Here is a 14,815-nt window from a genome sequence, read left to right as displayed (position 1 = left end):
CACCCCGAAACCGGGGCACCCCGAAACCGGGATACCCCCAAAAACCGGGACACCCGGGATTGGGGCACCCGGGATTGGGGCACCCCGGAACCGGGACATCACCCCGGAACCGGGATACCCCCAAAACTGGGGCACCCCAAAACCGGGGCACCCCCAAAAACCGGGACACCCCAAAACTGGGGCACCCCGGAACCGGGGCACCCGGGATTGGGGCACCCCGAAACCGGGACACCCCCAAAAACCGGGACACCCCAGAACCGGGACACCCGGGATTGGGGCACCCGGAACCGGGGCACCCCGAAACCGGGACACCCCGAAACCGGGACACCCGGGATTGGGGCACCCCGAAACCGGGACACCCCCAAAAACCGGGACACCCCAGAACCGGGGCACCCGGGATTGGGGCACCCCGGAACTGGGGCACCCCCCAAAAACCAGGATACCCCGAAACCAGGACACCCGGGATTGGGGCACCCCAGAACCGGGGCACCCCAAAACCGGGACACCCCGAAACCGGGACACCCGGGATTGGGACACCCTCCGGAACCGGGGCACCCCCAAAACCGGGACACCCCGGAACTGGGATACCCCAGAACCGGGATACCCCAAAACCGGGGCACCCCAAAACCGGGACACCCCAGAACCGGGATACCCCAGAACCGGGATACCGCAAAACCGGGGCACCCCAAAACCGGGACACCCCAGAACCCGGACACCCCCAAAACCGGGATACCCCAAAACCGGGACACCCCGAAACCGGGGCACCCCGAAACTGGGACACCTGGGATTGGGGACACCCCGAAACTGGGACATCCCCCCAGAACCGGGATACCCCAAAACCGGGACACCCCAGAACTGGGACACCGGGATTTGGGGGACCCCCAACCCCCGAGCAGGGCCCCCCCAAGCCCCCCCAGACTCACCAGGGTCACGTTCCTCCTCCTCCTCCCCGCGGGCACCGCCCAGGGCCGGGCCGGGGGCTCCTGGGGGGGGTCCCCCCGACCGGGCGGCTCCTGGGGGGGCAAGGGTGGGTTTGGGGGGGCGGGAGAGACCCCCGGGTCACCACCGGGCACCTCCTGGAGACCCCCAGGCACCTCCTGGGCACCTCCTGGAGACCCCCGGGCACCTCCTGGGCACCCCTGGATACCCCCGGGCACCCCTGGATGCTCCTGGACACCACCCCAGGCACCCCTGGACACCTCTGGCCACTTTAGGACACCCCAAGGACACCCCTGGACACCCTTGGGTACCCCTGGACACCCCCGGGCACCCCTGGACACCACCCCAAACATCTCTGGACACCTCTGGACACCCCCAGGCCCCCCCAGGACACCCCAGACCCCCCAGGACACCCCAGACCCCCCCAGACTCCCCCAGATCCCCCCAGGACCCCCCCAGGACCCCCCCAGGACCCCCCATGACCTCCCCAGGACACCTCTGGACACCCCCAGGCCCCCCCAGGACACCCCAGGACCCCCCAGGACCCCCCCAAATCCCCCCCATGACCCCCCCAGACCCCCCCCAGACCCCCCCCAGGACACCCCAGACCCCCCCAGGACACCCCAGGACCCCCCCAGGACACCCCAGACCCCCCCCAGACCCCCCCAGGACCCCCCCCAAATCCCCCCCAGACCCCCCCAGACCCCCCCAGGACCCCCCCAGACCCCCCCAGACCCCCCCAGACCCCCCCAGGACCCCCCAGACCCCCCCAGACCCCCCCAGACCCCCCCAGGACCCCCCCAGGACCCCCGTCCCCCCGCTCTCACCAGGGCGAGGCGCAGGGGGTTGGCCGGGGGGCTGCAGGGCACGGGGGGGGTGCCCAGCTCCAGGCTCAGGGGGTACAGGAGCCACTTCCCGCTGGGCAGCTCCAGCGGCCACTGCACGGTCAGCGCGGCCGAGCCGGGGGTCTTCAGCAGCGGCCCCCGCTGTGCCACCTGGGGCGCGGCCGGGACCCCAAAATCACCCCAAAACCAAAGTTAACCCTGGGCCCAAAAATGATCCGAACCCCAAAACCAGCCTGGCCCCCACTGCGAGACCTGGGGCACGGCCGGGACCCCCCAAAATCACCCCAAAACTAAAATTAACCCTGGGCCCAAAAATGAGCCCAAAACCAAAACCAGCCCGGCCCCCGCTGTGAGACCTGGGGCACGGCCGGGACCCCAAAATCACCCCAAAACCAAAATTAACCCTGGCCCTCGCTGCGAGACCTGGGGCACGGCCGGGACCCCCCAAAATCACCCCAAAACTAAAATTAAACCTGGCCCTCGCTGCGAGACCTGGGGCACGGCCGGGACCCCCCGAAATCACCCCAAAACTAAAATTAAACCCGGCCCCCGCTGCGAGACCTGGGGCACGGCCGGGACCCCCCAAAATCACCCCAAAACTAAAATTAACCCTGGGCCCAAAAATGATCCCAACCCCAAAACCAGCCCGGCCCCCGCTGTGAGACCTGGGGCACGGCCGGGACCCCCGAAAATCACCCCAAAACTAAAATTAACCCCGGCCCCCACTGCGCCACCTGGGGCACGGCCGGGACCCCAAAATCACCCCAAAACCAAAATTAACCCCGGCCCCAAAAATGAGCCCAAAACCAAAACCAGCCCGGCCCCCGCTGCGCCACCTGGGGCATGGCCGGGACCCCCAAAAATCACCCCAAAACTAAAATTAACCCCGGCCCCCGCTGTGAGACCTGGGGCACGGCCGGGACCCCCAAAATCACCCCAAAACCAAAATTAACCCTGGGCCCAAAAATGAGCCCAAAACCAAAATTAACCCCGGCCCCAAAAATGATCCGAACCCCAAAACCAGCCCGGCCCCCGCTGCGAGACCTGGGACATGGCCGGGACCCCCAAAAATAATCCCGGCCCCAAAAATAACCCCAGCCCAAAACCAAAAATAATCCCGGCCCCAAAACCAGCCCCGACCCCAAAATCCGCCCCTGGATGGAACCCCCACCCCATTTTAGTTTTGGGGACCCAAGGAGGGGGTCTCTGTTTCGGGGTCTCTGTTTTGGAGGTCTGTAATTGCAGGGTGTGTAATTTTGGGGGTCTCTGGTTTTGGGGTCTGTAATTTGGGGCTCTGTAATTTGGGGGTCTCTGGTTTTGGGGGTCAATGTTTTTGGGGTCTGTAATTTCAGGGTCTGTAATTTTTGGGGTCTCTGTTTTTGGGGTCTGTAGTTTCGGGCTCTGTAATTTCGGGCCCTGTAATTTGGGGGTCTCTGTTTTTGGGGGTCTCTGTTTTTGGGGGTCTCTGTTTTTTGGGCTCTGTAATTTCGGGCTCTGTAATTTGGGGGTCTGTAATTTGGGGGTCTCTGTTTTTTGGGGTCTGTAATTTCAGGCTCTGTAATTTGGGGGTCTCTGGTTTTGGGGGTCTCTGTTTTTGGGGGTCCCTGGTTTTGGGCTCTGTAATTTCGGGCTCTGTAATTTCGGGCTCTGTAATTTGGGGGGTCTCTGTTTTTTGGGCTCTGTAATTTGGGGGTCTCTGGTTTTGGGGGTCTCTGTTTTTTGGGCTCTGTAATTTCGGGCTCTGTAATTTGGGGGGTCTCTGTTTTCAGGCTCTGTAATTTGGGGGTCTGTAATTTGGGGCTCTGTAATTTGGGGGGTCTCTGTTTTTTGGGGTCTGTAATTTGGGGCTCTGTAATTTGGGGGGGTCTCTGGTTTTGGGGGTCTCTGTTTTTGGGGGTCTCTCACCGTGACCTCGAAGCTGACGGCGCTCCCCACCTGGCTCTCCCTCTTCACCGCGCTCTCCCCCACCACCTGCCCCCCAAAAAACACCCGGGGGGCACGGCCACGCTGCGGGGAGAGCCCAGCCGTGAGGGGGGGTCCCCGACCCCCAAACCGCCCCCCAGCACCCCGAAACCCCCTCCCCACTCACCCCATCACGGCCAGGGGCAGCTCGATGACCACGCGGACGCGGGCGACCACCGGCTCCAGCCCCGGCTGCTCGCTGGTGCTGGGGGGGAATTGGGGTCGGGGGGCGAGGTGAGACCCCCCAAAAAAACCCCCAAGGCAGTGCGGGGGGGGTTGAACCCCAAATTGCAGCCCCCCGACCCTAAATGTTGGGGGGATGGAGTCTAAAACTGCCTGGGTGTTGTTAAATCCTCCAGGGTCTGGTCCCCAGGGTCTGGGGGGTCTGACCCCCAAATTCCCCAGGGTTTCACCCCAAACACGGGGGGTCTGACCCCAAATCCGGGGGCTCTGACCCCAAATCCCGGCGGTATCATCCCCCAATCCCGGGGGTCCCATCCCCAGCCCGGGGGTCAATCCCCAATCCCGGGGGTCCCATCCCCAGCCCGGGGGTCCCATCCCCACCCTGGGGGTCAATCCCCACCCGGGGGTCCCATCCCCACCCCGGGGGTCCCATCCCCAGCCCGGGGGTCAATCCCCAATCCCGGGGGTCCCATCCCCCAATCCCGGGGGTCCCATCCCCAATCCCGGGGGTCCCATCCCCACCCGGGGGTCCCATCCCCAATCCCGGGGGTCCCATCCCCACCCGGGGGTCCCATCCCCACCCCGGGGGTCCCATCCCCCAATCCCGGGGGTCCCATCCCCACCCGGGGGTCCCATTCCCAATCCCGGGGGTCAATCCCCAGCCCGGGGGTCCCATCCCCACCCGGGGGTCCCATCCCCACCCCGGGGGTCCCATCCCCCAATCCCGGGGGTCCCATCCCCACCCCGGGGGTCCCATCCCCACCCGGGGGTCCCATCCCCAATCCCGGGGGTCCCATTCCCAATCCCGGGGGTCAATCCCCAGCCCGGGGGTCCCATCCCCACCCGGGGGTCCCATCCCCCAATCCCGGGGGTCAATCCCCAGCCCGGGGGTCCCATCCCCACGCGGGGGTCCCATCCCCAATCCCGGGGGTCCCATCCCCACCCGGGGGTCCCATCCCCACCCGGGGGTCAATCCCCAATCCCGGGGGTCCCATCCCCAATCCCGGGGGTCCCATCCCCACCCGGGGGTCCCATCCCCACCCCGGGGGTCCCATCCCCCAATCCCGGGGGTCAATCCCCAATCCCGGGGGTCCCATCCCCACCCGGGGGTCCCATCCCCACCCCGGGGGTCCCATCCCCCAATCCCGGGGGTCAATCCCCAGCCCGGGGGTCCCATCCCCACCCGGGGGTCCCATCCCCCAATCCCGGGGGTCAATCCCCAGCCCGGGGGTCCCATCCCCACCCGGGGGTCCCATCCCCCAATCCCGGGGGTCAATCCCCAGCCCGGGGGTCCCATCCCCACGCGGGGGTCGCAGCCCCCCGCCCGCTCACGTGGACAGCTCCAGCCGCACCGCCAGCTCCGTGGTGTGGATGGAGATGCCCGAGGTGCTGAGGATGAGGAAGAAGCGCACCTGGGGGGCACAGGGGGCGTTGGGGGGGTCGGGGGATGTTGGGCGCTGGGGGGGGGTCGGGGGTCTCTGGGGGGGGGTCGGGGGTGTTGGGGTTTGAGGTGGGGGGTGTTGGGGAAAGGTCTGGGGGTGTTGGGGAGGGGTCGGGGGGATTGGGGAGGAGTCGGGGGGCGTTGGGGGGTCAGGGGTGTTGGGGGGGTCGGGGGGTGTTGGGGAGGGGTCGGGGGTCTCTGGGGGGGGTCGGGGGTCTCTGGGGGGGGTCGGGGGTCGTTGGGGAGGGGGCTGCGCCCACCTGGGCCCCCCGTTTGAGGGGGTTCCCCAGCTCGCACTCCACCCTGGAGCCGTTCTGGTTGGCCAAGCACAGAACCTTGTCCTGGGGGGGGACAGGGCTGAGACCTGTCCGTCTGTCCGTCTGTCCCCCTGTCCGTCTGTCCCCCTGTCCCCCTGTCCCCCTGTTCCTCTGTCCGTCTGTCCGTCTGTCCCCCTGTCCCTCTGTCCGTCTGTCCGTCTGTCCCCCTGTCCGTCTGTCCCGCTGTCCGTCTGTCCGTCTGTCCCCCTGTCCGTCTGTCCCCCTGTCCCTCTGTCCGTCTGTCCGTCTGTCCCTCTGTCCCTCTGTCCGTCTGTCCCCCTGTTCCTCTGTCCGTCTGTCCCTCTGTCCCCCTGTCCGTCTGTCCGTCTGTCCCCCTGTCCGTCTGTCCCCCTGTTCCTCTGTCCGTCTGTCCCTCTGTCCCCCTGTCCGTCTGTCCCCCTGTCCTTCTGTCCGTCTGTCCCTCTGTCCGTCTGTCCCCCTGTTCCTCTGTCCGTCTGTCCGTCTGTCCCTCTGTCCCTCTGTCCGTCTGTCCCTCTGTCCCCCTGTCCGTCTGTCCCCCTGTCCCTCTGTCCGTCTGTCCCGCTGTCCCCCTGTCCGTCTGTCCCCCTGTCCCTCTGTCCGTCTGTCCCTCTGTCCCCCTGTCCGTCTGTCCCCCTGTCCCTCTGTCCGTCTGTCCCTCTGTCCCTCTGTCCGTCTGTCCCGCTGTCCCCGCTGTCCCGTGCCCAGCCGTGCCCGTCCCGTGCCCGTCCCCACTGTCCCGTGCCCGTCCCGTGCCCAGCCGTGCCCAGCCGTGCCCACCCCGTGCCCGTCCCCACTGTCCCGTGCCCATCCCGTGCCCGGCCGTGCCCACCCCGTGCCCGTCCCCACTGTCCCGTGCCCGTCCCGTGCCCGTCCCGTGCCCCGCCGTGCCCACCCCGTGCCCACCCCGTGCCCATCCCGTGCCCAGCCGTGCCCACCCCGTGCCCGTCGCTGCGCAGGGCGGCGTAGGGCAGCTCCGGGGGGAAGGCGGCGGCCAGCAGCGCCTGGTGGGCATCGTCCCCGTCCCGCTGCGGCTCCGCGGGCACCGAGGGCTCGTTGGTCACCAGCACCTCCAGCGCCACGTCCTTCTGCTCGCTGACGGCGAAGATGGCAGTGCCAGCCTCGTCCCTGCGGGCACAGCCACCGTGGGGACACCGCGGGCGCCCAGCGAGAGGTGGCAGTGCCACCCTCACCCCTGTCACTGCCTTGGGGACATCCCTGGGCACTCGGAGAGGTGGCAGTGCCACCCTCACCCCTGGGACTGCCCTGGGGACATCCCTGGGCACTCAGGGAGAGGTGGCAGTGCCACCCTCACCCCTGGGACTGCCCTGGGGACATCTCCAGGTCCCTCACAGAGAGGTGGCAGTGCCACCCTCACCCCTGTCACTGCCCTGGGGACATCTCCAGGTCCCTCACACAGAGGTGGCAGTGCCACCCTCACCCCTGGGACTCCCTTGGGGACACCCGTGTCCCTCCCGGCGCGGTGGCAGTGCCACCCTCACCCCTGGGACTGCCCTGGGGACATCCCCGGACACCCAGGGAGAGGTGGCAGTGCCACCCTCACCCCTGGAACTGCCCTGGGGACATCTCCAGGTCCCTCACACAGAGGTGGCAGTGCCACCCTCACCCCTGGGACTGCCCTGGGGACATCTCCAGGTCCCTCACAGAGAGGTGGCAGTGCCACCCTCACCCCTGGGACTGCCCTGGGGACATCCCCAGGTCCCTCACAGAGAGGTGGCAGTGCCACCCTCACCCCAGGGACTGCCCTGGGGACATCTCCAGATCCCTCACAGAGAGGTGGCAGTGCCACCCTCACCCCTGTCACTGCCCTGGGGACATCTCCAGGTCCCTCACACAGAGGTGGCAGTGCCACCCTCACCCCTGGGACTGCCCTGGGGACATCTCCAGGTCCCTCACAGAGAGGTGGCAGTGCCACCCTCACCCCTGTCACTGCCCTGGGGACATCCCCAGGTCCCTCACAGAGAGGTGGCAGTGCCACCCTCACCCCTGTCACTGCCCTGGGGACACCCGTGTCCCTCCCGGCACGGTGGCAGTGCCACCCTCACCCTGTCACTCATTTGGGGACACCCGTGTCCCTCACAGAGAGGTGGCAGTGCCACCCTCACCCCTGTCACTGCCCTGGGGACACCCCGGTCCCTCCCGGCGCGGTGGCAGTGCCACCCCGGCCCGGGTGCCGCTGTCCCCTCACCTGGGCAGGGGCACGAAGTCGCTGTCGCCCAGGCGGGCGCAGAAGCGCGGCCGCAGCTCCAGGTGGCTCTGGCAGATTTTGTCATCGCCGCAGCCCTGGCGCAGGAAATGCACCTGGGACAGCGAGGGGACAGTGGGGACACCGAGGGGACACCGAGGGGACACCGGGGGGACAGTGGGGACAGCGAGGGGACATTGAGGGGACATTGAGGACACCGAGGAGACATTGGGGACACCGAGGGGACAGTGGGGGAACATCGGGGGGACACCGAGGGGACAGTGGGGACACCGAGGGGACATTGGGGGGACAGTGGGGACACCGAGGGGACATTGGGGACACCGAGGGGACATTGAGGGGACAGTGGGGACAGCGAGGGGACAGTGGGGGGACATCGGGGGGACACTGAGGGGACATTGGGGGGACATTGGGGACACCGAGGGGACAGTGGGGACAGTGAGGGGACACCGGGGGGACAGTGGGGACATCGAGAGGACATTGGGGAGACACCGAGGGGACATTGGGGGGACATGGGGGACACCGAGGGGACATTGGGGACACCGAGGGAACATGGGGGGACACTGAGGGGACATTGAGGGGACAGTGAGGACACTGAGGGGACATTGGGGACACCAAGGGGACATTGGGGGGACAGTGGGGACACCGAGGGGACCGAGGGGACACTGAGGGGACACAGGGGGGTGACACAGGTACCCCAGGTGACACAAGTGGCACAAGGGTGGCACAGGGGGTGACACGGGTGGCACAGGGGGTGACACGGTGCCCACCTCGGTGTGCAGCGAGCTGGGCTGGTGCGGGCTGAGCACGGGGGGCAGCGGGGGCAGCGCCGCGCCCCCCGCCCCCCGCGCCCCCCGGTGCCCGTCCCGGTGCCGGTGCCCGTCCCGGTCCCGGTGCCCGTCCCGGTGCCCCCCGGCGATGGCGAAGGCCAGGCTGACCCCCACGGGCCGCAGCTTGTCCCGGATCTCGTCCTGAGCCGGAGGAGGAGGAGGAGGGCGGGAGGAAGGTCAGGGCGGCGCTGGCACAACTTGGGGGGACGGGGAGGAAGGCGAGGAGGAGGAGGAGGAGGAGATGGGGATGGGGGACGGGGATTGGGGTGAGGAGGGTGAGGATGAGGAAGGTGAGGAAGAGGAAGATGAGGATGAGGAAGGTGAGGAGGAGGAAGATGAGGCTGAGAAGATGAGGCTGAGGAAGGTGAGGAGGAGGAAGATGAGGATGAGGAAGATGAGGATAAGGAAGGTGAGGATGAGGAGGCTGAGGCTGAGGAAGGTGAGGATGAGGAGGCTGAGGGTGAGGAAGGTGAGGAGGAGGAAGATGAGGCTGAGGAGGCTGAGGAAGGTGAGGAGGAGGAAGATGAGGATAAGGAAGGTGAGGCTGAGGAAGGTGAGGAGGAGGAAGATGAGGAGGAGGAAGATGAGGATAAGGAAAGTGAGGATGAGGAGGCCGAGGAAGGTGAGGAGGAGGAAGATGAGGCTGAGGAAGATGAGGCTGAGGAAGGTGAGGAGGAGGAAGATGAGGCTGAGGAAGATGAGGCTGAGGAAGGTGAGGAGGAAGATGAGGATAAGGAAAGTGAGGATGAGGAGGCCGAGGAAGATGAGGCTGAGGAAGATGAGGCTGAGGAAGGTGAGGAGGAAGATGAGGCTGAGGAAGATGAGGCTGAGGAAGGTGAGGAGGAGGAAGATGAGGAGCCCGGGGGGGCGAGGCCGAAGCACGCACGTGCAGGCGGAAGGTGGCGGGCACGCAGCGCCGCTCGCGCTGCCGCGGCAGCTCCACGCTCCCCGAGATGCGGGACCCGAGATCCGCGGTGCGGGACCCGGGGGTCTCGGGGGTCCCGGGGTCTCGGGGGTCTCGGGGGTCTCGGGGGTCCCGGGGGTCTCGGGGGTCTCGGGGGTCTCGGGGGTCTCGGGGGTCTCGGGGGTCTCGGGGGTCTCGGGGGTCTCGGGGGTCTCGGGGGTCTCGGGCCCCCACGCCACGAAGGAGCCCCGGGGCACCAGGCCCCGCCGCCGCCGCTCCCCGTCCGCCTCCAGCTCGTAGCGCAGCTCTGCGGGCACCGGCGGCGTCACCGGCACCGGGAACCGGACCGGGGAGGGGCCAGGGGTGCGGGCGCAGGGATTGGGGGGCGCAGGGATTGGGGGGCGCAGGATTGGGGTACCCAGGGGTGGGGGGCGCAGGGATTGGGGGGCGCAGGGATTGGGGGTACCCAGAGATGGGGGGCGCAGGGATTGGGGTACCCAGGGGTGGGGGGCTCAGGGATTGGGGGTACCCAGAGATGGGGGGCGCAGGGATTGGGGTACCCAGGGATTGGGGTACCCAGAGATGGGGGGCGCAGGGATTGGGGGGCGCAGGATTGGGGTACCCAGGGATTGGGGTACCCAGAGATGGGGGGCGCAGGGATTGGGGGGCGCAGGGATTGGGGTACCCAGGGGTGGGGGCGCAGGGATTGGGGGGCGCAGGGATTGGGGTACCCAGGGATTGGGGGGCGCAGGGATTGGGGGTACCCAGGGATGGGGGGCGCAGGGATTGGGGGTACCCAGGGATGGGGGGCGCAGGGATTGGGGTACCCAGGGATTGGGGGGCGCAGGGATGGGGTACCCAGGGATGGGGGGCGCAGGGATTGGGGGGCGCAGGGATTGGGGGGCTCTGAAGAATGGGGGATACCCAGAGATGGGGGGCGCAGGGATTGGGGTACCCAGGGATTGGGGGTACCCAGGGGTGGGGGGCGCAGGGATTGGGGGCGCAGGATTGGGGTACCCAGGGATTGGGGTACCCAGGGATTGGGGGCGCAGGGATTGGGGTACCCAGGGGTGGGGGCGCAGGGATTGGGGGGCGCAGGATTGGGGGTACCCAGGGGTGGGGGGGGCTCTGAAGGATTGGGGAGTCCCCAGGGATTGGGGGGATCCCAGGAACTGGGCGGCTCTGAGGGATTGGGGGTCCTGGGGGATTGGGGGGGCTCTGAAGGATTGGGGGGTCCCCAGGAATTGGGGGACTGGGGGATGCTCAGGGGTTGGGGGGACTCCAAGGGATTGGGGGGTCCCCGGAGCTTGGGGGGGTCTGAGGAACTGGGGGATCCCCAGGAATGGGGGGGATTGCCGGGTTTGGGGTGTCCCAAGAACGGGGGGGATGCCCAGGAACGGGAGGGACCCCCGGGTTTGGGGGTCCCCCCGGGTTTTGGGGTCCCAGGAGTTGGGGGGTTCCCAGGAATGGGGTGACCCCGGGGTTTTGGGGTCCCCCAGGGATTTGGGGTCCCAGGAATGGGGGGATGCCCAGGAACCGGGGGGGATCCCCGGGGTTTGGGGTCCCCCCGGTTTTGGGGTCCCCCCGGTTTTGGGGTCCCACTCACCGAGCGGGGCGCTGTCGCCGCCCGGGCTCGCCGTGAAGCTGAAACACGCGCGAACCTCCACGCTGGGGGGGGGGCGAGGGTCACCGGGGGTCCCACAGACCCCCGCAGGGACGGGGACACGGGTGGGGACACGGGGGGACACGGGGGGACACGGGGGGGACACGGGGGGACACGGAGGACACGGGGGGACACGGGGGGACACGGGGGGACACGGGGGGACACGGGGAGTGGGAGTGGGACACGGGTGGGGACACGGGGGGGACACGGGGGGACACGGGGGGGACACGGGTGGGGACACGGGTGGGGACACGGGGGGGACACGGGGGGACACGGGGGGACACGGGGGGGACACGGGGGGACACGGGGAGTGGGAGTGGGACACGGGGGGACACGGGGGGGACACGGGGGGGACACGGGGGGACACGGGGGGACACGGGGGGACACGGGGGGACACGGGGAGTGGGAGTGGGACACGGGGGGACACGGGGGGGACACGGGGGGACACGGGGGGACACGGGTGGGGACACGGGTGGGGACACGGGTGGGGACACGGGGGGACACGGGGGGACACGGGGGGACACGGGGATGACACGGGGGGACACGGGTGGGGACACGGGGGGACACGGGGGGGACACGGGGGGACACGGGGGGACACGGGGGGGACACGGGGGGGACACGGGGGGACACGGGGGGGACACGGGGATGACACGGGGGGGACACGGGGGGACACGGGGGGGACACGGGGGGACACGGAGGACACGGGGGGACACGGCGGGGACACGGGGGGACACGGAGGACACGGGGAGTGGGAGTGGGACACGGGTGGGGGACACGGGAGGGGGGACACGAGAGGACACGGGTGGGGGGACACGAAGGGACACGGGGGGGACACAAAAGGACACGGGGGGACACAACGGGACCCGGGGGCTGTGACACGCGTGGGGACACGCGTGGGGACACCCACCAGACGCCGCGGCCGTCGCGGCAGTTGCTCTGCTCCAGGTCGATGTGCGGCGGCCGCAGGGACACGTCCCGGGACACGCGCACCACCGGCCGCGCCCTGCGGGGGATTTGGGGGTCCCGGGGGGAGCCCCCCACTCCTGAGCACTTCAGGGATTTGGGGGTCCGCAGGGATTTGGGGGGTCCCTCCGGGGATTTGGGATTCTCGGGAATTGGGGGATCCTGGGGGTCCCAGAAATGGGGATTTGGGATTGTCGGGAATTGGGGGATTCTGGGGGTCCCAGGGCTGGGGGTTTGGGATTGTCGGGAATTGGGGGTTCGGGGGTCCCAGAAATGGGGGGACACTCGGGGGATTTGGGATTCTCGGGAATTGGGGGATTCTGGGGGTCCCTGCTCCGGGGGTTTGGGGTTGTCGGGAATTGGGGGTTCGGGTGTCCCAGGGCTGGGGGTCCCCGCTCGGAAGATTTGGGATTGTTGGGAATTGGGGAATTGGGGGTCCCTGCTCCGGGGGTTTGGGATTGTCAGGAATTGTGGGGTTTGGGGGTCCCAGGTCCGGGGTTTGGGATTGTTGGGAACTGGGGGTTCGGGGGTCCCCGATTTGGGGATTTGGGATTGTCGGGAACTGGGGGGTTCCGGTGGTCCCAAGGCTGGGGTTTGGGGTTGTTGGGAATTGGGGGTTCGGGGGTCCCAGGACTGGGGATTTGGGGTTGTCGGGAATTGGGGGGTTCCGGTGGTCCCAGGACTGGGGATTTGGGGTTGTCGGGAATTGGGGGTTCGGGGGTCCCGGGGGGGGGCGGGGGTCTCACCTGTAGAGCACCACGGTGTCCGACAGGGACCCCACCAGCAGGTCGGGGTGCAGGTTCCCATCCACGTCCAGCCCCCCCGAGAGCGAGTAGCCAAAAGCCGAGACCCCCACGGCCTCCCCGTCCAGCACCTGGGCCGGGGGCGGCTCTGGGTCAGCCGGGACCCCCCCGGGACCCCCCGGACCCCCGGGACCCCCGGGACCCCCGGGACCCCCGGGACCCCCGGGACCCCTCACCTGCGCCGGGCGGGTGACGATGCCCAGAGCGCTGCCGTGGTAAATGAAAACTTTGCCCGCGCCGTCAAAAGGAGCCCCCACGGCCAAGTCTGGGGGGAAAAAGGGGGATTTGGGGGGATTTGGGGGGATTTGGGAGGGATTTGGGGGGATTTGGGGGGGATTTGGGGGGATTTGGGGGGATTTGGGGGGGATTTGGGGGTATTTGGGGGTATTTGGGGGGATCTGGGGAGATTTTGGTGGATTTGGGGGAGATTTGGGAGGGATTTTTGGGGGATTTGGGGAGATTTTTGGAGATTTTGGGGGGGATTTGGTAGGGATTTGGGGGGGATCTGGGAGGGATTTTTGGTGGATTTGGGGAGATTTTTGGAGATTTTGGGGGGGATTTGGGGAGATCTGGGGGGATTTGGGGGGGCCAGACCCCTCCTCAAGGACCCCTTTGGGGTGCAGCCCCTGACCCTCGAAGCCGTCATGGGTTTGGTCCATCCCCAGACCCCAAATCACCCCAAAACCCCCCGAAATCCCCCCGAAACCTCCCCAAACCCCCCAAGACCCTCTAAAACCCCCCAAAATCCCCCCGAACTCCTCTCAAACCCCCCGAAACCCCCAAGAACCCCCTCCCCGAAGTCACTCACCCTCAAACCCATCGCGGTTTTGGTCCATCCCCAGACCCCAAATCATCCCAAAACCCCCCAAAACCCCCCAAACCCCCCTGAAATCCCCCGTACTCCCCCCCAAACCCCCCGAAACCCCCCCAGGACCCCCTCCCGGAGCCCCCTGACCCTCGAAGCCGTCCCGGTCCAGGTCCATTCCCAGACCCCAAATCACCCCAAAACCCCCCAAAACCCCCCGAACCCCCCAAACCCCCCGAACTCCCCCTCAAACCCCCCGAACCCCCCCCAGGACCCCCTCCCGGAGCCCCCTGACCCTCGAAGCCGTCGCAGTCCAGGTCCATCCCCAGACCCCAAATCACTCCAAATCATCCCGAAACCCCCCGAACTCCCCCCAAACCCCCCGAACTCCCCCTCAAACCCCCCGAAACCCCCCCGAACCCCCTCCCGGAGCCCCCTGACCCTCGAAGCCGTCCCGGTCCAGGTCCCCGGCGGAGCAGAGCGCGGTGCCGAAGGCGGAGCCCCGGGAGCCGCTGAGGCGCACGGGGGTCGCGCCGCCCCAAAGCCCCCCCGGGTTCAGGTACACGTACACCGCCCCCCCGACCTCCTCCTGCCGCTCGAAAAAGTGGGGGGCCCCCACGGCCAGGTCCGTCCAGCTGCGGGGGGACGCGGAGATGTCACCCCCAAACACCGGCGGGGGTGGGTCCGCCCGGCCGCGGGGTGGGGAGGGGGTTTGGGGGGGATTCATGGGTGGGGAGGGGGTTTGGGGGGTGGTGGGGAGGGGGGTTTGGGGGGCTCAGGGGGTGGGGAGGGGGTTTTAGGGGGGTCAGGGTGGGGAGGGGGCACGTGCCACAGGGTCAGCGCTGCTGGTGCCCCCCTCACCCCCCATTCCCCCCGGTGCCCCCCGTTCCCCCCCTCACCCCCCGTGCCCCCATCACTCCCCATTTCCCCCGTTCCCACCGTGCCCCCCGTTCCCCG

The 14,815-nt window shown here is 68.2% G+C and overlaps 1 protein-coding gene and 1 pseudogene across 1 annotated transcript; one reads left to right on the top strand and one right to left on the bottom strand.

Annotated features, from left to right (window-relative positions):
* The first annotated feature begins 265 nt into the window (after positions 1 to 265).
* LOC144248681 (uncharacterized) lies at positions 266 to 1,214 on the top strand (annotated as a pseudogene).
* LOC144248680 (integrin alpha-7-like) lies at positions 1,211 to 14,519 on the bottom strand (the record flags this gene model as incomplete). Its single annotated transcript, XM_077790700.1, is given in 18 exon segments — positions 1,211 to 1,252; positions 1,767 to 1,934; positions 3,690 to 3,778; positions 3,781 to 3,791; positions 3,874 to 3,951; positions 5,262 to 5,341; positions 5,631 to 5,711; positions 6,605 to 6,794; positions 7,876 to 7,988; positions 8,661 to 8,727; positions 8,788 to 8,861; positions 9,607 to 9,664; positions 9,859 to 9,931; positions 11,231 to 11,292; positions 12,195 to 12,290; positions 12,997 to 13,124; positions 13,230 to 13,318; positions 14,300 to 14,519. Coding segments are annotated over 18 exon segments (1,719 nt in total), but the record flags the coding sequence as incomplete, so codon positions are not given.
* Between the last annotated feature and the right edge of the window lie 296 nt (positions 14,520 to 14,815).

This window comes from Lonchura striata, unplaced genomic scaffold (genome assembly GCF_046129695.1).
Source record: "Lonchura striata isolate bLonStr1 unplaced genomic scaffold, bLonStr1.mat Scaffold_253, whole genome shotgun sequence".
In the NCBI taxonomy this organism is placed as follows: Eukaryota; Metazoa; Chordata; class Aves; order Passeriformes; family Estrildidae; genus Lonchura; species Lonchura striata.
This window is presented reverse-complemented; position numbering and strand designations above follow the sequence as displayed.